General features: G+C 36.4%; 1 protein-coding gene across 1 annotated transcript; it reads right to left on the minus strand.

The window, feature by feature from the left end:
* Positions 1–24909, minus strand: acsl3a (acyl-CoA synthetase long chain family member 3a). The gene is made up of 15 exons (XM_087795609.1): positions 24814–24909; positions 19704–20148; positions 17833–18010; positions 13524–13633; positions 12569–12701; positions 8851–9001; positions 7986–8109; positions 7541–7612; positions 5170–5309; positions 4927–5099; positions 3820–3894; positions 3444–3635; positions 3159–3273; positions 1815–1972; positions 1–921 (listed from the first exon to the last, which is right to left on the minus strand). The coding sequence occupies exons 2-15, from the start codon at positions 20076–20078 to the stop codon at positions 764–766; spliced, it is 2154 nt and encodes a 717-aa protein (XP_087651735.1). The 5' UTR covers positions 20079–20148; positions 24814–24909; the 3' UTR covers positions 1–763.
* Positions 24910–26722: the final 1813 nt, after the last annotated feature.

A 26722-nucleotide genomic window follows, 5' to 3' on the forward strand; every position in this document is an offset into this window, starting at 1 on the left:
TTTAAAATCAAAAATCTCTTCCATTTATTCCAAATATTTCTTTTCACTGGACTTCTTCATCACACTTGACAAATAAATAGTGCTCAGACAACTGTACACAGATATGATAGTTAGAGTTATAGAGTGCAAGTTAGATTCTTCAAATAAGGCCACGAGTGTCGCACACATTACTTCTGTCGTCTACATTAAAACATGAGATTCACGGTGAGTGTTTGTGCAGCAGGATGAAGTAGAAAGTCGTGTTAAAAAAAACACTCTCACCAAGTACACGCTGGACTCGCCCTCGGATGACTTTGTAGTTTTGGTATGAGGCGTCCCAGCAGGAGTTTGGAGGTTAAGATGGCGGATGATCAAATAAACAGTTTAAAAGTCCAGAGACTGGAGGAAAAGGTATCTCTGAAGATCAGGTGTGTTCTCAACACATTCACAAGACATTTTAATGCACTTGAAGAGCTTTAAGTTCATGTCAATGTTGCAACAAATAACACTTTATTCTCTCAAATATTAACTTTTCAAAATAAAATCTAGTGTTTTTCACTTTGCTTAAATCTCTTGAAGTCTTCCTATAGCATCGTTCCATGTTTCAAACTACACATGTATCATGTGTCTCTATGATCATCATTAAGTCTTCATTATAATGTCTTATGATTGTGCTCCAGAGGTTCATGGAAAGATAATCACCGACACGTTTGATTCGTCGTCCCCACTCAAAGGTTCACAGTTTTTTTTTTACACATTCGTCTCCCCTGACGTCGCCCTTCGATCACTTCCCACCGTACATTCTCTGGATGTCGTCCTCGTAGCGCGACTTCAGCTCCTTGCGCTTCAGCTTGAAGGCGTCCGTCACCAGCCCGGTCTCGGGGGTCCACGGGTCCGGACTCAGCCGGATCTTCCGAGGGATCTCGAACCTCGCGAGGTCGGCTGTGACACACATAACAAAAATAGGATAAAGACGACGTCTTTGAATTCCCAGTGGAGGCACCAGGATAGTTTTATCCACATTATATTGTCTTTTTAAGTTAAAAATCTATATACTTTAGAGTTTATGATGAAATTGTGACATATAGAGATGTAGGTGATATATGTGTAGTATTGTTGAGTACTTGACTCTGGTGTTGCAGAATTTACAGACCACATGACTCTTGATGAAGTAGGAAATGCTTTCATTTGTTTTGAAACCAAAATATGTCCAAACATGAGCTTTAAAAGATGCTCAATGTATCCTCTCATCCTCAGTCATCACCAGGATCGTATTTATATTTATTTAAAACTGAAAATTGATACAGTGCTGTTGAATATTGATAATAATAATATAGGGTATGAAGAAATATTATTAAGATATTTAGTCATACTGTTTCATTTGTTTTGAGTCCACTGTATCCTCTCATCCTCAGTCATCACCAGGATCTTATTTATATTTATTTAAAAATAAAAATTGATACAGTGCTGTTGAATATTGCTAATAATAATATAGGGTATGAAGAAATAATGTGGAGATATTAAGCGTTAACTGATTTTATTTGATACGAGTACACTGTATCCTCTCGTCCTTAGTCATCTGCAAGATCTCGTGGGATTTCATTCTCACTTTAGCTCACTCTAGATGCCATCTAGCGGCCGGAGGTTTAATAGCAACACAAAAAGCTGTGAATATTTGTTAATTCTAAATGAATAAATAAATATATAGATAGATAAACATGTTTAATTTTTTTCTCACATCCCTGTAAAGATGTCACACATTTGTTCTTCCCACAACCTCATTTCCTGGAAGATTGTTGTCCCTCGTATAAGTTCAACACCTAATCTCTCCTCACCTGCCTGGGCGACCCCAGTGAGGACCTTCAGCACCAGCTCCTCCACGGCTCCGTCGTTGCAGAGCTCCTCGAACGTCCCGCGGATGTCGTGTTGCTCAGCGAGAGCCTGCAAATTCTTCTGGTTCGGCACCAAGAACCCGATCACGAAATTCTCTTCGCTGTCGGGGAAAAAAAAGGCACTTTATTTTGAAAGTACGTCAGCGATACAGAATATTGAATTGTTGTAAGGCTGCTTGATATATCGAAAAAATGATCGGTATCGCGATATTGGCACGTACGATATGTATATCAAAAACATGTGCGATAATTTATACTTTTTATTGTATAAATCAAACATTTCTTAAATGTGCACTTCGACCAATCAGTGTCACGTTCTGTAAAGTTGTCATTTTCTACTTCCTCGCCCGTTGTCGTTTACGTCTCCGTCTGTCTGTGATCTGTGAGGCGCAGCTTTCTCGGTTGCTATGGCGACGCCTCTTACCGGCGCACTGACTTAGCTCAGTATATACACAAAAGTAATACTAACTTAAGATCTACTCAAACACTAGTGATCCAGTCACTCATCTCTTTTCAACCTCCTTTGTTAAAGCAACATATTGTAAGAACTTTTCATCTCGTCTCAATTGTTTTCTTATAAGATCGTGAACTTCCAAACAAGAGTAAACCTGTCCGTCTTCGCCGTATGCTAATGAGCTAAGTTGTTAGCATCAGGTCATTTATAAAGTGTTATGTGTGCGTGTACAAGAAGGTGGATTTATTATTAAATTGGTGATATATCGTGACGCGCCGGCGGCTCCTCTCTGATGTCGCTCAGTTTTGCTGGAAACTGATGCAAGTCCCGTGAGACTGAGCTTTATAAGAGCGTTTTCTTTCTCTAATCCCCCAGACCTCCCCTTTAGTACTCGCGCACGCCGCAACATTTTTAGGTGAAAGAAAAAAATATCGCATTAATATAGATATCGCACTTCATGCACATATTTCCAATATCATGCAGCCCTCATGGGTGAATTTATCATTTTAAATGTAAAACTTTTTTTTTTTAAACCAACATTTTTACATTGAATTTAAAAAAACAAAAAGTGATGACACTGAAATACTTCCATACTTCAGATCAGTCTAGAAGAGGGGCCGTCGAAGGCCACATATTTACAGTCAAAGGGCCCCCGGCTTCACTTATTCCGGTCCAAAAATGTGACCGAGACGTGCTGGAGCTCACGAGAAAATGTACAAATATTTGCTCGACGGTTTTATCGTGAAGGTTTTTAAGAGTCTGGAATATTTTCCTCAAGAGGTTTTGTCTCCGAGATCTGATCCAAGAAATTCTTCCCGGTGGGAGTCACGCACCTGTTGGCGTACACGCAGATATTGTCCACTAGGGGACAGTTCTTCAGCGCCGCCTCCACTTTGCCCAGAGACACGTATTCTCCGGCCTGGAGCTTCACCAAGTCCTTCTTCCGATCTAGGAAGACGACACACACACACACACACTGTCACGTGTGGGTCTCCACGTGTGTTTATATCTTCAGGACCAGGATCACACCAGAGAGCCATGACTCATGTTGCATTCATGCCTGACCAGAGCCAGAGAGATAATAGGACTCAGACCCGGCGGAGGGGAGTTTATTTCACCTATTATCTTGATCCCTCCGTCCTCCTGGATCTCCGCTATGTCTCCAGTGCAGAACCAACGCTGCCCGTTTTCGTCCACGAAGAAGTTATTCTGGTCCTCCCGGTCCCGGGTGTAGTATCCCATGGTGACGTTGGCGCCTCCGATCAGAACCTCTCCCCTGGGATGCGGCGTGTCGGTGCTGCGATAACCACCTGGAGGACGGGGGGGATATTTTTCCAAGTCAAGGATCACTATCATGATCTTAAGATGAACAAAGTAGAGGGAAGTGGAATGATGTCCTTACAAGGTTACAAACACGACCTCGGAGAAAATACTGGACCATGTGTGTGCGACTAATGTGGGTCAGAGTGTGTTGTTTTTAACCACCTCACTCACCCTCAGTCCAGTCCTTGAGCTTGATCTCGCAGCAGACCAGCGGCGCTCCAACTCTCCCGGTGCTGTAATCCCAGGCTGCAATAGACGCACACGGGTGTGAGGGAGAGCATCTTGTCCGTCGCCGTAGCAACGCAACCTCACATGCTCCCTCGCCATGGTAACCCCCCATCCCATAGGAACAGCCCGGATAAACAGAAATGTTTGGCAGAACATTTAGTCTCGGGGAAGATTCTCAAATCTTGGATCGTCACTGGACAAGCATGTTTTAAAAACACAACAAACACATTTCCATCAAAGAAATTTTCCTTAAGTTTGAGATTAAAAAAATTCAATTAAGTATATTTATATACATTTAGTTGGATTTAGAAAAAGTCTCATAAGTGTTGGATTCATACTTAAAAATATTTATGATACATGTGTCAGTATAATTATGGGGCAAATCTTTGGTCAATTAAAAAGTGAGTTACATTCTGTCTAATTTAAATTAAACTTCTACTTGAAAAAAACTGTGTCTTCGTAATAGCCAGAGCTTGTAGGTGTTATAGGGTGGCATTAGAAAAACAGCAAGATGGTGAATAATCAGGATTTAAAATTCAAATAAAAAGTCAACCCTGGTGTGTATAAAATATCTTGTCATGCTCTAGATTTAGAAAAAGTCTAAAAAGTTTGGGATTTACTTTATACTTGATAATGATGATATTGAAACAGGTATTTTATATTTCAACTCACAGTTTTGATTTGAGTTAGATTCTGTCAGTAATGTTTTGGGGCTCAATTCGGTCCATTGTAAAATACATCATTATAAGTTACATTCCATCAGTAAATTTAAATTTGACTGATGTTACCTAAATAAACAGTGTCTTCGTAATAGCCAGAAATTGTACATGTTATGGGGTGGTATTTAAAACTGCGAGAAAAGCACAAATTGGGATTAAAGAAAAAAAAATTGACCTGGTAATTAAACAAACCCAAGATTATAGAACCACATTATGTTTGCAACCATTTAATTTAATACCCTCTTATCTTAACCATGATTATCTTAAACTTTAGCATTTAGCATGTTAGCTAGAATGGTGTTTTAACATAAAAAAAAGAAGTTTTTTCTACCCTGGCTGATGCTTCCTGCGCCGCACGTCTCCGTCAGGCCGTAGCCTTGACCGATGGAGCAGCAGAAGCAGACGTTCATGAAGCGTTGGGTGGTGGCCGACAGTGGCGCTCCACCCGACAGCAGGATCCTCACCCTCCCGCCGATCAGGGCCCGGATCTTCCGGAAGATGACTCTGTAAAATATATGAAGGTTGAGCGAGAGAGGAAGTTCGTCGTGGAACGTCCCGGGAGTGAAAGACCTACTTGTCGCACAGAGGCGTGCTGTGTCCCCGAGACATCTGCTCCAGTTTGTAGTTGTAGGCCATGACGAAGAGCGTCCTCTGGACCACGTTCATCTCCCGGACCTTCACCATCACGTTCTTGTAGATGCGATCCATGATCTCCTGCAAAGAGACGACCATTGAATTAACCATCAAATAACGTCTGATTTTGAGGTGGTTTATCTTTTATTAAGGTTCTCTGCAGAGTTTTGCCAAGACATTTCCTGAGGAATGTGGGACACATGTGCTACAACAGTTGAGTTACGCAAGTAAACAACTCCCTGATGAATTACTTAGAAAGTGTGACCCACATAAACATACAAACAAACCAGAGAAGATCCGGAAAAAATGGCTGAGCAATGTTTCAGCAGAAAATTAATTGAGTTAAGTTGATGTGATTCTTTTTTTCAACTTATAAAGCGGAAACTTCTTTAGTAGGAGGTTTTTTTTTTCTCTGCGTTTCATTCTGTCGGTATTATTTGGGGATTTAATTTTGGTGATTGTAAAACAGTTTGTGGTACATTCTGTGGACCATTGATAAATATCTTGCCTTTCATGTTGTAAATATTATTCTGGGGCTACATTTGTTCAAGGATAAGTTCAAGTTCAAGTTTTTCTATTTTGTCAGTATCAATCTGAGCCTGCAATTAAAAAATAATTATAGTTTCATTCAGTCAATATTATTCTGGGGCTCCATTTTGGAAATTGAAAAAGGCTTTGAGTTAAATTCTGTCAGTAATGTTTTGGGGCAAAATGTGTTAAATTAAAAAAAAGAAAATGGTATGTGTTGCATTCAGTATAGTGTGTGTATGTGTGAGACTGTGAGCATTATGGGCTTTACCAGGTGAGATCAGGGGTAGAGAAAGAATGGGTACAAAGATCTGACAAAAGTATTGTTTACTTTTTTAATGTATGCATTTAAGATAAATACTTGCACTTCGTTACTTTGTTACTATTGGCTTTTGCAGAAACTAAACAAATGTTCTTTCATCTTACGTGAAACGTTTCTGCGAAGAGAACAAACAAAACAGAAAACAGCTGTTGGTGTGTGTGTGCGTGTGTGTGTGAGGAAGAGGAAGCCAACACATCACATCAAATAGCGTGAGTGTGCAGATGCATGCGTGCTCTTTGTGGGGATGGTCACATGAGGCGTTCTCACGTTCTGTTCACAGCACTGAATGAGTCCAGACACTTCTGACCTTTCGCCTCGACCACCACTGGAAGACTGAGCTGGTCGTGGTGAGACCGACACAGCTGAGGACGTGAGGCTGTGTCGGTCACAGACAAGACTTTAACATGTACTTCTTTTGTATAAACAGTATGTATTGTATACTTAAGAAAACACGATAAAGAAAATAATATTTTTTGTAAAAAAATCTCATGATCTCATACATCATGCAGGTTTTAAAAAAGTGTTCACAATAAAGAAAAGCTTAATATCAACTGATCTATTTAAGTTTTTTTTAAAGTTAGAATAAAGCAATAACTTCAAAGAGCTTTGAAAAAGCATCTTTTGGTTTTTAGTAAATATGATGTGGCTGGTTTCTGCTTTTATTTAAGTAGAACATCTTATATAAGAGACATAACAAATGTTCACAATAGCTTCACATCAAACCATTGCATTTATCTGTTAATAAATGTACTTATTAAATACTTTTTCAAAGAAAAAAAACACAAAAAACTTGGCCCACATTTTTTTTGTAAAGATTTTGACCAGATTCACAATATTGTAAAATCTGATTTAATTATCTTCTCTATAACACATGGTAAAATCTCCGAAAGACCACTACATGCTATTGTGTTATAAGTATAACTAGAAACATAAATCTGTTAATTAATTGTTTAAGGTATTTTTCTGCACCGCTGTGGGAGAAACAACATTTATAGTGTTAAATATATATATATATATAGATATATATATTTATATATATCTATATATATATATATATATATATATATATATATATATATATATATATATATCTATATATATATATATATATATATATATATATATATACTGTGTGGACCTCATGAAGGAAAGCATCCAGGGCAAATGTTCACTCTGTTGTGTAGAGAAGGTTCTGGGTCCAACCCTTCCATCATTCATCAACGCGCAAACACAAACCGTGTCACAAATCCGAGTCAAAGACGGGATCCAGAGAGTTTCCACGTCACGCTGCTCACATGCAAACTCACACACACACAGCGAGACGACAACCAGACCATGAGCTTGACCTTCTGCACGACCCCTCGCAGTTTCAATGAAACAAAGATGAACAAAAGGAATGACGGGTCGGGTCAATACTGTAGTATGATGCAAGTCTCTGTGTAAGTAAGTAAGATGTACGTACTGGAACCGCCGCCATCAGAGTGGGCTGCAAAACGCTGATGTCGCCTCTGCTGCCTTGCTTGATCTTTGCCGACTGTGGACGGAAGAAAATTCAAATATTTTTTATTTAAAAAACAACCACATGCCATTGTGTGTACTTCATGCATTGTATAATTTAAAACCAGGATTTCAAACTCAATCAGAAAAGAGGCAAAAGTATTTTATCTGTCAAAGTTACGGGCCGAACAAGACGTTTATTCTTTAACAGAAGAAACTGATGCTGTTTTTTTTCCATTTTAATTCTTAGATTTATCTCAGTTTACTTCATGTTTTACTCTTATTTTAAGTCTTGGAATAAGTGTTGAAATCCTAAATCCATTTTTTCTTATCTTATCTTAATAACTGCCCTCTTTATATTACGATGCATCAGCATGAACATTAATCTTATACGTTTATTTAGAACATACCCGGTCGCTTAAAGTCAACGGGGACGAATATCCGATCCTGCAGCCGTGAGCAGACGCCAACAGGTCCGCGCTCAAGCCCAGAACATGCGCCATCGGCAGGTAACTGATGTAGGTGTCGTCCTCACTGTAATAATAATAATAATAATTGATTAACGAAGCAACTTTTAACAGTCATCAGTCAAACTTACAAGCAAGTCTGCAGATACAGTTTCAGAAAGCTTAAGGTTGCCATGAAAAGATTACTTAGAACACAACTGGGAGTGGGGGGGTCAGGGGGGAGTTAAACTTCTAAGCTGTTGACCTCAACCTCCTGACAAGAGATCCCATAACTCCCTCAGATTCCCGTTTCCTCTCGTACCCCCGCCAACCCTCTTGGGGGCAAAAAAAAGACTAGTTTTCAATTGAATGTAAACAATCTTGTTGCATGAGGAAACTGGACCCTTTGCACATGCACAGATTTTGCCAGGAAGTCTGCCTTATTGATAATAAAGCGAGATTAAAAGCGGGAACATAATAAAAGCAAAGGAAAATGCAGATGATAAGATAAATTAATTGTAGAGAAATCTGCCTTTAAAGAAAACTTGGACACATTTATTTTTGTTTCTCCCCCCCATCGGACACAATGGGAGCTCCATATTAAGGAATAATAAAAGGATTAGGGTTCCTGTGTGTCTGGGCCACATTTGCCCCCTAAACTGTATTTAATTGATAAAAATGATCATGTCTAAATGTTTGCTAACCAAGACCATGTTCTTGATACACTATAATTCATATTTTTACCCTTCTATTTTGATCAAATACTGTTAAATCTCTCTTTTTTCTAACAGAGTGTAAAACAGAATTGTGCTTTTAAGAGAAGACTTACAACAGGTTTGGAATCCGATCGGCCATTCCAGTGATGCCGGCGATGAGGTTGCTGTGGGAGATCATGACACCCTTGGGGTGTCCAGTAGATCCGCTGGTGTACATGACGACTGCGATGTCAGACGGTAGAGGCGACTCTCTTTCGCGTGAAGCTGTGTGAGGTGAAAAAAATTGCATTAAATACCTCATTATAAGATTAAGATTTGTGACATTTGTATATAACAGACATAATGTTGCATCAACCATAGCAGTGGTAACATGTTTAAAGTAAATTAACCAGTCAGGCCTCGCTCTGCAGTGACATTGAAAGTTTGAAGTGCTTTTTTTTCCATCCCTGCTCATGATTTGTGTGCTTTTATTTCTTCATCACTTCTATACTCTTTTGTTCTGACAGCTCATCTTGTCCTGCTGCCTTTCTTGACAGTCGTTTCATCTGTGAGCTCCTGCTGTCATCTACTGCTTCAATGAAATATATATATATATATATATATATATATATATATATATATATATATATATATATCTTTGGTCTTCCTTGTGCCACCTTTCCTTTGACTATATCTAGATCCCCTTATAACCACTGATCAGAAGTCTACAAGACAATTTCCAATCTTTTTTATCTCCATACCCCCCTTAATGCCCCACTTGTCCCCCCTTGCCCTCCTGATCCACAATGAAACTAAATTCCCCCGCCCCCCGTAACCTGCACTAACAGATCTACATGCTAAAATTCAAGCAATTGTCATCATCAGAATTGGAAGTGGTTGCAATTTTGATGGGGTCCTTCCGCCCCCTTTTAATTTTTGCTGATTTTTGTCTTACCATGTAAAAACTTAATTTAAATTGGATGTCATTTTGACGGGGGTCTTCGCTGATGGCGAAGATAAGTTTCCCTGCCGTAAAAAACCTTCACTCAGTGGTCTGCATCATTATTTTTAACCAATTTTTCTGAATCAAAATTGGATATTTCCAGGGGATCTTTTGTCCCATCTTGTCCAGTTTAGGATTGGTGAAAGGAGTGAAAAGTAAAATTCTGTAAATCAATTTTCATTCATTTGTAATGCATTTGGTTTAAATGTACTATAAATGCACATGGTTTTTTGGGGTCTTTTGCCCCCCTTGTGCCCCCTTTCTCTTGAAGTCCCCCCCCTTAGAACCTTTGTCAGTACTCTATATGGTCATTTTTAAATTTGAATTTGTGCAGCGGTTTGTGAGTCAATAAGGCATTAAGATGAGGCGGACACACACGCGGACAGACCAAAATATTTGATATACAAGATGATTTAATTATTCAGAATAGAACAAACCCACATTTGTACACAACTTGACATGGGAAGTCTTTCATTTTACTGTGTTCAGCATTAAGAAAAGAAAGCAGCATGGGCCCCTGAAGTGCTTACAAAGATCGAAGGGAGGCGTGACAGAAGGAAGTATGGCCTCTTCACTTCCTCCTCCTGAGAGCTGAATGTAAACATTAGCCTATTCCACCAGCAGCTCTCTTGACTTCTCCTGGTCGCGTATTAATGTCTGTACTTGACTAAGAAGTCAACTTGTGGAGGAGGCAAAGAGGCAGCAGTGTTTTCTTTTTTTTTTGTCCCTTCAATCCATATTCTGAATGATATGGACCTTAATCTGACACAGATGTGAGCACATCCTCATTCACACGACCTTTAGGGGGTCAAACCACCACCAGCTCCTGCAAGACAAGCTTCAATGTCAATGTGACGCTCCAGAGCCCAGACTTCTACCAAGACAACCATCTACACCCGTATTTGGATACGATTACAGGAGTGTGTATCGGCAAGAACCCGGCGATCAGTACATATCATGATACAGGGACAACGCTACAATATATCGTGATATTTTGTGATACTGTAGGAACAAGAATATATTTGTCATATTGTCGATAATTGTCTGATACAGACCACACTACCTGAAGTCGTAACTTCTTTTATTAGGTTTGGAACCAAATTATCTCCAAACATCAGCTTTAAAAGCTTCTGGAGTTGAATGTATCCTCTTGTCCTCAGTCCTTAACAGGATCTCTCAGGATTTCAATAGTCATTTGGCTGCGGAGGATGCGAGGACTGCTGCCATCTAGCAGCCACAGATTTAATTGCAGTCCAAAAATGAACACAGTGTGAAAATGTTAATTGTAAATAAAAAATATATATATAATTCTATTTTTTAGCATTTGAAATATTGATTCAAAAAAAAGAAAAAAGAAAAAAAAAGAGCACCAGTGCCAGAAGGAATCCAAAAAATTAAACCTATGACACACAACGTAGACACAAAGAAGAGTTGTTGTCTCTTTTTATCAAGTTACAAATCCTTCAAATGATGTGTGGGTCCAGATGGTAAAACATCAACACCTAATCATCTGTCTTTTTGTATTTATATCGACCTTACCTTAAAGTATACATTGACATGTGTTCATCCGTTTTTTTTCCTTCTGCGACTGTCACATAACCTCCTTGGCAGATGTAACAAATTGATATCTTTGCAGTAAATGGAAGATTTTAGTGTCAAAAGGATAATGCAGTAGAGAAATTCCTGATTAAAAATGTCCAATGGATAGAAGATGTACTTAAGGTTGAGCTTGGAAAAAAGCTTGTGATTTTTTTTTTTCAAGTTGTTGCGTTTATATAACTCGCGACACTTGCTAGAAAGTTTTCATTAGATATTCCTGTAAAATAACCTCAGGGTTGATGTTTTTATTGCCTCTGAAAAACCACAGACACCATCATTAAACGATGCACGTGCAGGCGAGACACTTCCTCAAAACACCTTTGAGCTTCAAACTTGTTAAAACGTCACAAGACAGAAACACGTTTGCTACACGTGAAATTCAAAGAAGGTTTTGGTTTTCTCTGGCTTGGATTTGTTGGATTGAAAACATTCATTATGACATTATTAAGCTTGGTTTGAAATGGGCTAATTCCGATTTGATTAGGTTTTCATCACATTTCTTCTGCATAACCTGGTACTTTTTGAGGATCTCTTTCAATTACCAGCGTGGCTTCTAACTGCTGGTTTGTCTACATATACATCTAGCTCTGTTAGAAAAAAAAACACTGGCAACACTTTGCTTTGACAAATGATTCCCTTCGGTGGAGGCATGTGACGTTCTCGTTTACATCGTTATTAGATTAGCGATTACTTTATTGATTCGTTGGACAAATAACATTTTCAACTTTCAAAGAGAAGATTCAAAGAGAAGCGTTTGAAACTGAAATGAATTGAATGAAATAGTTTATTTTTAGTTTTGTACGAAGGTAGGATTTATAAATGTATTATTCAATTAAAAAACAGTTGTTTTTAATAAATGGGAAAATAAATCTAATAAAAAAAACGACCTTTAACACTTCAATAAAAAATAAATATGACTTCATTTATTTTTCTTTTCAAACAAATATATTACAATTGAAAACATTTATTTGATTTAAGGAGTTTTTTGCGATTGAATAATTAAGACACCTATAATTTGGCCAAAAGACCAAAAAGATGACTTAAATGAGAATGGATTATTCTTATTCTAATTGTTTTACCCTTAAAAAATAAATGGAACTACAGAAAAACAGCAACATTTCATCAGATGTCCTACTATCCAGGTTTGCTGAACATTCATCATTTTTTTAAAGTTTTTTTCCCAGTAATTTCAATGATATTCATTCATCCATAGTCATGTAAATGTCATTAAAATGTATCATTTAACCAACCGTTTTCAGCTCCCAGCTTCCGGACGGCAGCCATGTTGTGAACAGTGATGCCTCGTGGGTAACCGGGCCATGAGGTCGGCGTGTCGTCCACCACAATGATATGCTGCAGCCTGGGAACTTCTATGAGGATTTCCTATAGAACACAGGGACACTGTCATATACGGAGCATTTGCTCACAATGATGGAAACCAGACAAAGTTTTGAATCACAGCACATGTTTGTTATGAATATTTGGACTTGCTATGGGATAATATTTATGCTTCTCAGATAAAAAAAAGGGGAAGAAGGCGATAGAAACAAAGAGAAATACATGTCTCAAAATCAAAGTGTTTAAGAGTTCATGTTGACCTATGATGACGTCAGTGTTAAAGATAACAGTGTTAATGGATGTCAAGAATTATACACAGACTTCCGGTACGAGTAAAACTAATGTTAAAAGAAAGAGAACAAAGACAAGTGAAAAGACATTATTGAAAGTAGACTCATACTTCCGGTTTATTAAATACACATTCTTTTATGGACACCTAACTTGACTGCGAAAAAAAAAATGTTGCCCCTTTGGTGTTAATAAGTTTGACATCCCTGATACACACAATATAGTAATAAGCATTTTTCAGGTTTGGTAAAAACATAATGTGTCACATCTTGGGATGGAAACCAAAAGAAAGAGCTTTATCTGAAGGACTGAAATCAACACTTTCTCTCTCTTTGCGCTTGATGGAGTCTACTGAGTCCTTCAAGAAACATCTTAAGACATTTCTATTTGTGCAGGGTTTTCCTTGATTTTCTGGAACTCCTCTGTGTTATCTTGACCTTTAAAGTATATATTTTATTGAGTATTGTTTTGATTGTTTAAGTGCTTTGGGACCCTGGTCTGGAAAAGCGCTATATAAATATAAATGACTTACTTACTTACTTTAAAACACACAAAAGGACAAGAAGGTGAATCTCTGACCTTGAGTTTGGTCTCCAGGAGGACTCTGCTGGTGATGATGTGAGTAACTTGGGTCTCGTTCAGGCCGTGAATGATGGCAGTTCCACCCAGGGTTGCATACAAGGTCACCACTGCGGAGACAACCAGCCATTTCAGACGTGAACTTCAGAGAAATAGATTGATACAAAAGATGATAGAAAGAGACAAAATAATTGAATGAAGGAAGGCATTCATTTTCAAAGATGGCTGGAACGGCATGAAATAGAATATATCATTAACAATAGGAAATCAAATTAAACAAGGAAGCTGTTAAACGTTTCTTTTTGCTACTTCTTCTAACAGAACCATCTAACTTCTCTAGAGGACCTGAACCCATGAGGTTTAGAGGAAATCCCAGCTTGACACAAACTCCATTGTTTATATCTAAACATTTATCGTCATTTTTTTTGTCAGAGTGTGTATTTAATACAAATATATACCATTAAAGGACCAGAGTTATCTTTGTACTATTAAATAAAAAAACAAATATATTAGACTATCTTTTATTGCTAGCTGACAACTCCCAAAAAAAAACTTAAAATCGTTATTCCATGATTATTTATTTGCTATTTAAAAAGGTATTTTTGAAATGAAAGTTTTCTTCAAAGAGAATGAAAATTCACAGAATTTCAAGAAAAACTAAATCCTTACTTTAAACTCTTATCAAAGTAAATCTTAAAACACCTCCTCTTGTCTTGTCTACATAATTACATGTCTATGCATTTATGGAACAAAATTGTTTTTTGTTATTCTTTCGAGAGAAATATAAAACATCTGAAAAATTCACTTAAAAAGCTTTCAAATCTCCAAAGACTCTTTAATAAAAGTGGTTGATAACAGGAAAACTAAATAAATGCAACCTGGAAATTCTCTTTTGGATATTTATCAAAAACAACTTTTAAAATAAAAGGATACTATTTAAAATGTTATAATCTAATAATACTTTCTGTTCTCTTTAGTGATTGTCCGAGTAGATACAAAGATTGCCGAGCAAAGGAAGGATTATTTTTTGGGGGGAAATTATGATAGGAATTTTTAAATAAACTACTTATTAAATCTAATCGAGGAAACATAAAGAATCAAAATGAAAAAATAAATATAAATAAAATTTGTGTTTATTGTCAATGTTTCCGAATTGTGTTTTCTATTATAATGTTCTGTAAATAAGTGTAAAAATATTATAAATTAAATAATAATGTTACACTATACCCAAAATACATGTTTATGTCCCTCACTTTAACATTATTAAAGTACTTGTTTTTTTTATTATAAAGTTACAGAATCCTCTATCAGGTGTTGAAAGTATTAGTTTGCACCTCCTCTTCAGAAGATCTAAATCCTGTTATAAGATAATCATTTTCAGAGCAATAGAATGAAAATAAATTAATCCAAAAGAATGTGTTGAGATGGAAAGTCGGGACAAAGAGTCAACACATGGAGAGAAAGAGACGGATGCACTTTCACAGAGGCTGAGGGTTTGGTGACATCACATGCTTGCGTCATGGAGTTGGAAACATTTCCTGCTCCGTGTCCATGTCCAAGAGGGCCATGACACCTCCAAGCGTGAGATCTAAATACGAGGAGGACCGCCTAAGAACGGATCCCCGGCTAGCACGCCCCAAATACAGCATGTGTCAGGACTGAAGAATTTATTTTTTAATAAACGGAAAATAAAGGAGTCGTTTACTATGTATATTTAAGCTATTTATGCCATTATTTGATAAGAAACTACTACTATAAATCATATAGACTTGACAGAATGGAACATCGATGCAGCCCAAGCATGTACACACAAACAGTGTTTGAGTTCATCGGGGTCTTTGGCTGACTCCTTGAAGCCTCTGTCAACATCAAATACTCACGTAGACTCTCTCAACCCCCCCGCCCCGGTCGTCCTCCCTCTCTCAATTCAACACTCTGCACCAAGGACTCATTTTCACTTGTGTCAAACTGCTAAATATGCATCGGGATCTCGTTGGCGCGATTCTTTAACGGAGCATGAAGTGAAGCACTTGAGATGAAAACAAGTCCCGACGAGGCCAAGATTCCGTGATATTTCAAAGCTGTCGTAAAATAATTTTCGGCGCAGCATCCCAGTGGGAAATCATGGATGCTCGAGAGATCCTCAATGTACTCAGACCTCCTCACGAGGCTGCCGAGATGTGAGGATGTGCAATAAATTAAACGATTACATAACAGCGAACGATACGGGACAGAACGACCCTGATATGTCTCAGCTGGACTTTACATGCTTCATCTGGAACATGATTCGTTTCAAGTCAGGCTGGAGGAAGCTTCGTGTTAACTTGAATGTAAAAAAGCATTCGTCTTAGGCGTCAACGAGAAGAATAACTCAGCAAGACTGTCGTCATATTACTCCCTCTTTGCTTTGGGCTCCCCGTTGAAAGGAGAACATTCATTATTATTCAATGACTTTGCTCATCCTGACACATCCCAACAGGCAGTTTTGTCAAACTACAGACGATTCTCTTTTCATCACCACTGGGGACAAAAAGTAAAAATATGTTTCTTTTTTCAATAAAAACATGATATTTCTTATGTGTAAGAAGTAAGAATTAAATATATTCAAGATCCAAAACAAGTTCCTATATCTCTATGAAATGTTAGTCTCTTCGGGTTTGTCCTATATCAAGTGTGAGGAGAAAGATATATTTAATACTAGCTGAAATACGTGGTTTTGCCCCGGTATAAAAAGAAAACCAAATAATCTAAAGGACTATAAAGAGAGAGAGGGAGGAGATCGGAGTAAATTCAGGTGGATTCTGGGTCTTAAAATTGCCAAAAGGAGCCAAAATGATGGAAATTAACCTTATTTAACGTGTTGAGCATCTAATGGTCTTCTGCCTTTTCGTCCCCTTATAAGAGAGGGAGGAGCTGAAATTCTGGATCTCCCTTACTCAGTATGTAATACAAGATTATCATTAAAATTTCATCAAAATTGGATGCATTTTAATTTTCATTGGGTTCTTCTGCCCACTTTACAGCCCCTTACAATTGAGAAAATGGCCTGATTCTCTGGAAACATTGCTCACTCTGCATGAAATGCATATCACCTTCCATTGAAATTGGTCATATTTGTATTTAGATGTGGGGTCTTCTGCCCCCTTCTGCCTCCTTTCCCTTGACCTGATCAAGTCCACCCCCCTACCTTGACTGATAGTGATGTAGTCTTTATGATCATATGAAGCATTTGAATTTCCCATGGGGGGGTTGTCTGCCCCCTTACAATTAACAATCAGGCTGATTATCTTGAAACTACCTTACCGTGTATGAAATACATATGGTTATCTTCTATTGAAATTGGGCAAATTTTAATTTACATGGGTGTCTTCTGTCCCCCTTGCGCCCCCTTATCCTTTGACCCTAATCAAGTTGTCCCCATCCCCTAAAATCTTCACTGAGAGTTCAGTAGTCTACATGATCATTTCAAGCTATTTAGTCTTCATCAAAATATAATTTATTTTAAATTTCAGGAGGGGGGTCTTTTGGCCCTTTTTGCCCCCCTCACAATAAAAAAATGGAGCTAAAATTCTGGATGTCTCACTTACTTACCCTGCAATACACATGGTTTACATTTTATTGAAATTGGACGCATTTGAACTTACATGGGGGTCTTCTGCCCCCTTTCCGCCCCCTTACAATTAACAATCGAGCTGATCTGGAAACAACCTTACTTTGATTGAAATAAATATATGGTTATCTTCCATTTAAATTGGACAAATTTGAATTTACATGAGTCTCTTCTGTCCCCCTTGCACCCAGGGGGGTCTTTTGGCTTTTTTTGCCCCCCTTACAATTGAAAAAGGGAGCTACAATTGTGGATGTCTCCCTAACTTACCTGGCAATACATATGGTTTACATTTTATTGAAATTGGACGCATTTGAATTTTCATGGGGGTCTTCTGCCCCCTTTCCGCCCCCTTACAATTAATAATCGAGCTGATGGAAACAACCTTACTTTGATTGAAATAAATATGGTTATCTTCCATCTAAATTGGGCAAATTTGTCCCCCTTTTCTCTTTGTCCTGATCTATTAAAACCATCAGTGAGAGGTCAGTAGTTTACATGATAATTTTCAAGAAATTTCAGAGTATAAAAGATAACAAGTTACTGAATTAAATTACACTGAAACACACACATGCACAGACTTTCTATTTTACATACCAATTTAAAAAGCGAGTGATCAATGAGAACAACGTTAAATAAAATACACTTTAAATGACATTCCATCATAAGAATTAAAACATTTGTAAATGTGACGCAACTTACGGGGGAAGTTGTACTTCAAACAAGCTTGTGCTGATATGAACCACTCGGCACGAGTTTCACAGAAAATGGCGATGTTCTTCTTAGGGTGTTGTCCCAGCGATGCCAGACCGCTGCCCAGCTCCGTCGCTGCTGCCAGGGTCTCCCCGTAGGACCGCCAGTGATATTCCCCCAGAACCACCTGAAGGAAAGATCCATGTATTCATTATTTAAAATAAATCACTTTCCTAAATATAATTCAGTAATAGACCATCAATTATTATGATAAAATAAAGTGTTATCTATATTTTGTTTATCATGAGACGCAGAAAAGATACATTGGTGAGTCCCTAGCGCCGCCCTGTGGCCACTGGAAGCACAGCACGGACAAATGGAACAGTAATCGTGACTGTACAGGTTTGAAACAACAGAGCTCAAGAGCTGAGACGTGCTCTCTTGCAGCAACAAGTGTTTCAACAGTGAGGTTTTAGGGCAGATTAGGAGGATCAGTCTTCGGTCTGATTATTGTGCCAACAAGAGAAAGAACATCCATGATGACATTTTAGCAACAGAAAGTTTTTTAGAGCAAATCAAACACAGCTTTTTGTAATCTATTTTATGGTGTTTGCACTGTATCAATTCCAGTTTTCAAACCCTTTCCCTCTTGTCTGCTGTTCAACAGTTCAGTTTGAATGTAGGTCACTTTACTCACTTGTGACATTCTTGGTCATAATGGTATTAAAGTTTCAATGAATGCGGTCAAACAGGTCGACGTGTCCTTATCCAGTCTATCTTTCCATGGAGAACATATTTCATCACATGACATACTGATACATAAACGATAACATGACTTTGGAAAATATCAGCTTTCAGTAATATCAATAATGAATATATATGATGATTGAGTATTAAGTATGTAATAAATGAATATGTTCAGTGAAATGAAAGAAATGTGAATAAGTGCCGGACAGGACAAGAACCAATCTTTTCTCTGATCCTTTACAATCTCAATAACCGTTTTATCAGCTAAAAAACTGCAGTTGAAATGGTTTAAATACAGTTAACAATTGTTATCATAACAGGCAAAAATTGGTTGGATTCCAGTTGAAAATGTATTAGATTTTAAATTGATTAAATTGTTTTGAATCGGGTGTAGGATTGAATCCAAATTACAAAACATACTGTGAATCTATGTATAGGACAAGATTAAATTGATAATTTGTTGAGGTGTATAGGTCCTGATGATCAGATTTTTAGATATAGGTCAAAAGCATGCAAGTCTTCGATGACATTTGTTAGCCAAATTTAGGAAGACAAGTTTAACATTGGAGCTGCTGTCGTTGCCATCTCAGCAACCTGGAGAATTTTAAGTAAATGAAGCCGCATCTTCGATAAAATTAACATCAATAAGTCACTTTTTTTATGAACAACTAATCATTTTAGTGGTTTTACAGAAGTCAGGCTCTATTTCTATTTTTTTCCAGTATAACATATTGTTCAATCTGCAAGAGTTCTGATCCGAGGAGGATCAACTGCCCATACATTCGACCTTTACTCATTGTGGAATGTTTATTTTGAGCTAGAATGACAAGGTTCAGTGAGCCATTAAAGAGAACAGTTACACAACACATTGAAGAAAAAAACAAAAACTTCTCTGCTAGATGTGGGACACAAAACATTGGCTTTATCTAGACCAGTGGGTAAAATGTTAAACCATATATATATATATATATATATATATATATATATATATATATATAAACGATATCTTTTTGATTTGAATTTATATTCAACTGTATTTTTATATTGTTTTTAATTAAGAGAAAAATATGAGTATTAATTACACATACAGAAAAATAATAGAAACCAAAGAAAAAAACACTCAGGCAACATACCTTTTTGAAAACCTTCCCATCACTTTGAATCTCCTCCTCTTCACTGATCATCTCTCTGGTGCCGAGACATTCTCTGTCAGGGAACTTCTTCACCGCATACTCAAAGAGCTTGTCCAGCGTGTCCACGCCAGGGTAGAGCGTCGTGACCAGATTCTTGGAGGTTCCCAAAGCCCTGTACGGTCCTTCGGGTCTTCCTAGAACCGAGATGCTCTTCAGTCTCTTTGCCCTGTCCTGCTCCGACCCGTAGGAGTCGCCCCCGGAACCGGTAACCCAACTGAGGACGTAGGAAGGCAGGAAGGAGACGCAGGTGTAGATCCCCACCACGAGTTGGAAGATGAGCGTCAGCATGGGGTTCAGGTCCTCGTTCATTTCCATCCTGATGAGTTTGCAGCCAAAACGACAAGGTCTTCTATCCCTTCTTCGGTCCCACAGATCCACAACACTCCTATGAATTGAAATGATCGAAGTATGAAACAATATGCAACAATATGGTATATTGCAATACTGTAGTAACAAGGTTATATCTGTAGTATTGTCGAGTACTTCACTCTGGTATTGCAGAATTTACCGACCACATGACTCTTGACGAAGTCATAACTGCTTTGATTTGTTTCCAAACCAAAATATGTCCAAACGTCAGCTTTTAAAAGCTGCTGGAGTCGAGTGTATCCCCTTGTCCTCAGTCATCACTTGGATCTCTATTTCACTAATATATATATAAATTAAACTTCTGCTAGACAATGAAATCCTGCAAGTGTGATGACTGAGGGCGAGAGGATACAGTGGACTCCAGCAGCTTTTAAGGCTGATGTTTGGACATATTTTGGTTTCAAAACAAATTAAAGAGTCATGTGGTCTGTAACTTCAGCAATACTTCATTTCCACCCTAACAAAGCGGGAGAGAACCCCTCGAACCAAATTCCTATTCCAAACACACTGAAGTGTCCCTCACAGCTTTCATGAATAAATTAGAGGTTTTTTAGCAACTAACTATTTCCTGCAGGGATCTCTTGACAAAAACTTTTTTATCCAGCCCAATGAGGATCACTTTCTATAAGCGTCAACATCTACACATTTAAATTACAGGGATATAAAGTTATTATTAACGTTTGAAAAAAAACAATAACCAATTTTTTTTTTTATTTCCTCGTCCTCTGTATTCATTTAACTCAATAGAGTAGACTATGGTGTTGATAAAATGTAATAGCGAAACAACTCTATTCACACATAAGTGTTAATATACAAATGGTTAAAATGTTACATCAAAAAACATATGACTTGCAGAGTAATACTATGTTGACTAGCAGTGCGGCTCCATTGTTTACATTTTGTAAGATTTTTTAACGGACATAAAATTGTTTCTAGGTCAGTAGTCCGAAAAATACGGCTAACTACGTTATGTGATGTGTAAATTTACCTATTTGAAGTGGGTCTACATTAATAAAAAAAAAAAGTTATCTGATAACTACTGGAAGGGCTTTGCTGCAATGGGATTAAATGGTGATTAATTTATACACAACAAACATGAGATATCTGAATATACTAATACCTATAATGTGTCATTATCCCTCTTTAATGCTGCAGTACAAACTAAACAACTGGCTTTAAGGTTAGTGTAAAATTTCATTTATCAATCACTGCATCACTGCGGAATATCCTGAACGTCTATACATAAACAAAGCACGAAAACCTTAAAATGCTCACATTTGGGTGAAATTCAAAATGCACTCTGTGTCAAAACAATGAAAGAATGCATCCAGATATATATTTAATTTAAAACTATCTTCCTCAACATTTGCATGTACAACAATAACCTGCTTAAATTCAGCATACAATAATATTCAAACCATCTTTAAAAGCAACTTAAGTTATGCGTTAAATTCCAGTTAATAATGCACTGCTCATGATCCGGACTTCAACACTGCAAAGTCATGACATTTCAAACTGACCTTACGCAAATCATCTTAAAATATGTTGAAGTGAATCCAGTCAAGATAAGCTACTTAGCAACCCACACAAATATGTAAAACGAGAGTCTGAAGAAATAAACACTGATAAAAAAAATAGGATTATAAACATTCATAAAACATAATTCTGAGCTTGAATACTGACAATAAGACAGCTGTTTATCGGTGCAACTCAACAAGGAGGTTCTTTGCAGGGCAGCTTTCTCCTTATAGGATTAATTGAGCAGTGACATGGTCTACATACTGGTGGTGTGAGAAGGCGTGTGTTTGTGTGTGTGTGCGTGTGTGTGTGCGTGTGTGTGTGTGTGTACGAACATTGCTTACTCTGGAGATTGAGTGAATGGATTCCATTGTGTGCCAACGTCATCATGCTCTCACCCATCCAGCTAAACAGGCAGTTGAACAGTAACATACCAATTGTGGAGAAAAAAAACACACCAGAAGACACACCTTCGAGCTCAGGGCAATAAAATTGTGGTTTTGTGTTTGTCTTTATTGTATAAAAATATGTAGCTTGACAGGCTCATGCTGGGGATAGAAACTGAACAGGCTTATGGCCAATTCAAACAACAATTATGCAACCAATTTAATACGTTTTAACTATAATTTAAATGTCAAAAATGTATGTTTTTTGTGAAGAAGCTAGTAGATGCAATATATGTTTTTTGTGGAGAAACTAGTAGACGCAATATATGTTTTTTTTTGTGAAGAAACTAGTAGAAATAATATATGTTTTTTGTGAAGAAAGGAGTAGACACAATATATGTTTTTTGTGGAGAAACTAGTAGATGCAATATATGTTTTCTGTGAAGAAACTAGTAGACATAATATATGTTTTTTTGTGGAGAAACTAGTAGACACAATATGTTTTTTGTGAAGAAACTAGTAGATGCATTTGTGTTTTTTGTGAAGAAACTAGTAGATGCAATATATGTTTTTTGGTGAATAAACTAGTAGACACAATATATGTTTTTTTGTGGAGAAACTAGTAGACACAATATATGTTTTTTTTGTGGAGAAACTAGTAGACACAATATATGTTTTTTGTGAAGAAACTAGTAGACACAATATATGTTTTTTTGTGGAGAAACTAGTAGACATTATATATGTTTTTTGTGAAGAAGATAGTAGACGCAATATATGTTTTTTGTGAAGAAACTAGTAGACACAATATATGTTTTTTTGTGGAGAAACTAGTAGACGCAATATATGTTTTTTGTGAAGAAACTAGTAGACGCATTTGTGTTTTTTGTGATGAAACTAGTAGACACAATATATGTTTTTTTGTGGAGAAACTAGTAGACGCAATATATGTTTTTTTGTGGAGAAACTAGTAGACGCAATATATGTTTTTTTGTGGAGAAACTAGTAGACGCAATATATGTTTTTTGTGAAGAAACTAGTAGACACAATATATGTTTTTTTGTGGAGAAACTAGTAGACACAATATATGTTTTTTTGTGGAGAAACTAGTAGACATTATATATGTTTTTTGTGAAGAAGCTAGTAGACGCAATATATGTTTTTTGTGAAGAAACAAGTAGACGCAATATATGTTTTTTGTGAAGAAACAAGTAGACGCAATATATGTTTTTTGTGAAGAAACTAGTAGACGCAATATATGTTTTTTGTGAAGAAACTAGTAGACACAATATATGTTTTTTTGTGGAGAAACTAGTAGACGCAATATATGTTTTTTGTGAAGAAACTAGTAGACACAATATATGTTTTTTTGTGGAGAAACTAGTAGACGCAATATATGTTTTTTGTGAAGAAACTAGTAGACACAATATATGTTTTTTTGTGGAGAAACTAGTAGACACAATATATGTTTTTTTGTGGAGAAACTAGTAGACACAATATATGTTTTTTTGTGGAGAAACTAGTAGACGCAATATATGTTTTTTGTGAAGAAACTAGTAGACACAATATATGTTTTTTTGTGGAGAAACTAGTAGACACAATATATGTTTTTTGTGAAGAAACTAGTAGACATTATATATGTTTTTTGTGAAGAAGCTAGTAGACGCAATATATGTTTTTTGTGAAGAAACTAGTAGACACAATATTTGTTTTTTGTGAAGAAGCTAGTAGACGCAATATATGTTTTTTGTGAAGAAACTAGTAAATGCAATATATGTTTTTTGTGAAGAAACAAGTAGATGCAATATATGTTTTTTTGTGGAGAAACTAGTAGACACAATATATGTTTTTTTGTTGAGAAACTAGTAGACGCAATATATGTTTTTTGTGAAGAAACTAGTAGACGCAATATATGTTTTTTGTGGAGAAACAAGTAGATGCAATATATGTTTTTTGTGGAGAAACTAGTAGACGAGATAGAGTTAGATAGAAAGGATGGAGAGGAAAATATAGTAAATAAGCAGAAAAAAAAAGGAAGACATAAGATAGATTTTCAATGATATAAATTAGATCAGATGGTTGAAATCATGTATCCAGTAAGAATGCCACCGTGTTACATTCTTAAGTTCTGGGAGGAGACCACGGGGCAAGCCTAAGGGCGATAGATTTATGTATTTATTTCCCTGTGTTGTGTTGTCTGCATTTACACGGGAAACAACATATACAGTACAATATGTTAAATATATTACAAAATATTTTATTCTTTTGTCGAACAAAAACAACGTGAATGACACTGTAAATTCAGTATACTGGCGGTCAAAGCTTTATGAATCTTAATTTCAAAATTTTGTAGAATTTTGCTGTGATTTTATTTTCTTTCTCTCAGACACAACATGCTAACATTGTTCCCGAGTAAACATCAAATAAACCTTCTCGTTCCTCTTAAAGCATTTCCCAAAACTGCTGAACCTGTTCAACACGTTTAAACAGGTGCCTCTGGAGAGACACACAACCAGCTCTTCTTCAGACACACAACCAGCGCTTTTTGAGACTCACATCACACCTAAAAAAAACTTCCACTGCAGCGACAACAACAACCATCTTTACTCGTCGTTTGTTGTCGCTTTTATCAAGTTTAACAAGATGTCGGTGGTAAACAAGACGCGTTTAAAGTTGTTTTTTGTGTGTTATTTTCTTCAGGGTTGCGTTTAGCTTCGGACTAAGTTGACAGACGCACATGTTGTTGAGTCATATTCACGCTGGAAGAAGGTGAGACTCACCTGAGAAGAGGCTCCGTCAGGTGAAGAAGAAGAAGGAAATCCTCCTCATCACTTGCAGCGTCGAGCTGGAGGAGCCCAGGGTCGGTGATTGACGTGGCGAGGTCGCGCTGTGATTGGCTGAAGGAGGTGGTGCGTGTAGGGGGCGGGTTTAATGAAAAAAGCGCGCGCCGGAGGAGAGCGTAATGGTTACGGTAACGCGCAGAGAAATATTTCGACTTGAAAATCTTAAAAACGACAACTTATTTGTTTCTTTACGAAAGAGAAAAATAGCACTTAAAAAAGGCAAGTTTTGGTAATTTAATGGGGTGTAAAAAATGTCATTAAATATGTATTTTGTTTTTATTTTTATTTTATTTTATTTTATTCTATTTTATTTTGGTAATAGTGTTAAATTTCTAATTTTGTAAATAATATGTATATTTTTAAGATCGTTTTTATTTTATTTTGTATTATCTCTTCTATTATTCTTTTTTCCCTGCACTTTATTTATTTTTTTCTCAACTATGCTGTTGTAAAAGTGTGTTTCCCCTCTGGGGATGAATAAAGAGTTTCTATTCTATTCTATATTTTTAGGGAATTTATTGAAATTCTAAATTTTTAAATGTAAACTTCGCAATGTATCAGTTTTTTCTGAATGTGTTAACCGAGATGTAAGTTTAACAAGCAAGTATAAATACAAATAAATAAATAAGCAGTCATTATGCCATTGAACTGAATCAACTAAATCATTGATAATATTGAAAAAAAAAACATTTTAAACATATATAATGAATAACAATAATTAATATGCAGTAAGTAAGTAATTTATATTTATAGAGCGCTTTTCCAGACCAGGGTCACAAAGCGCTTAAACAATAAAATATATACTTAAAAGGTCAAGATAACACCGAGAAACAATACAGGAGTTCCAGAAAATCAAGGAAAAGCCTGCACAAATAAAAATGTAATAAGGTTACAAGATAGGACATTTTCCATTAATAAAAACCTAAATGTTTCTATATTAATAAAGACATACATGACACACTGGTCATACAATCACAATCTAAAAAATAAACGTTTTTATAACGCTTATGAATAAGTATATTTATTTTCTAGGTTAGGTCAAATTATAGTGATTCTACATGGCAGGAAATAATGCAAAAGCAAATGATTTATTCGTCCATAATGTGTTGTTGGATGTTGGAAGCAGAGAAAACATGACAATCCTTTGTTAGATAAAGTGTTTGTTTTTGGTATTAACCTGCTATCATACTGTCTTGACAGATGAGTTGTTTTGTACTACATAGAAGCAGTTATAATATTTGTCCTCAAGTTTAGGTTATCATATAATCCTATTTGACAACAACATTCTTCCGTAATGAATGCAACAAACAATTTAATTAATGCACAATATACTGTATGTAAAAACTGTCAGTATTAAAGAGAGGATGAGTTCGAAAATCAGATAAAAATGGAAAATATTGTTTTATATGATACACTTTAAATCTGCAGTTTATATGCAAACCTAACCTTTAATCAAAATAAATAATAGATTTAAAGTTAGAGACCATAGCAGACGTTAAAAAAAATCATAAAAATATTAATACAATTAAATTTCATATAACATTTGAAATTGTGTATTTTAGTAGACTAAAGTTAAAACATTTTTGAGTGTATTTGACAATTCTATAATGTGTGTTTCACCCAGATGAGATTATACATATATATATAATATATATATAAATAAATCCATAATAACATTTGCTTTTGTTGATGCATTTATTTCAAGAAAACCTAAGGTAGTCATTATAGAATAAATACAGAAATATTTATGAAAACACATGTTGAAGTAAACATGGAAATGCTTTTTTAGCGCTTAATATGCATCAATATCTGTTAATGTATTGCATATAAATCCTTTGTTTAAATA

Source organism: Callionymus lyra, chromosome 7 (assembly GCF_982586985.1).
Source record: "Callionymus lyra chromosome 7, fCalLyr1.hap1.1, whole genome shotgun sequence".
NCBI lineage: Eukaryota > Metazoa > Chordata > Actinopteri > Syngnathiformes > Callionymidae > Callionymus > Callionymus lyra.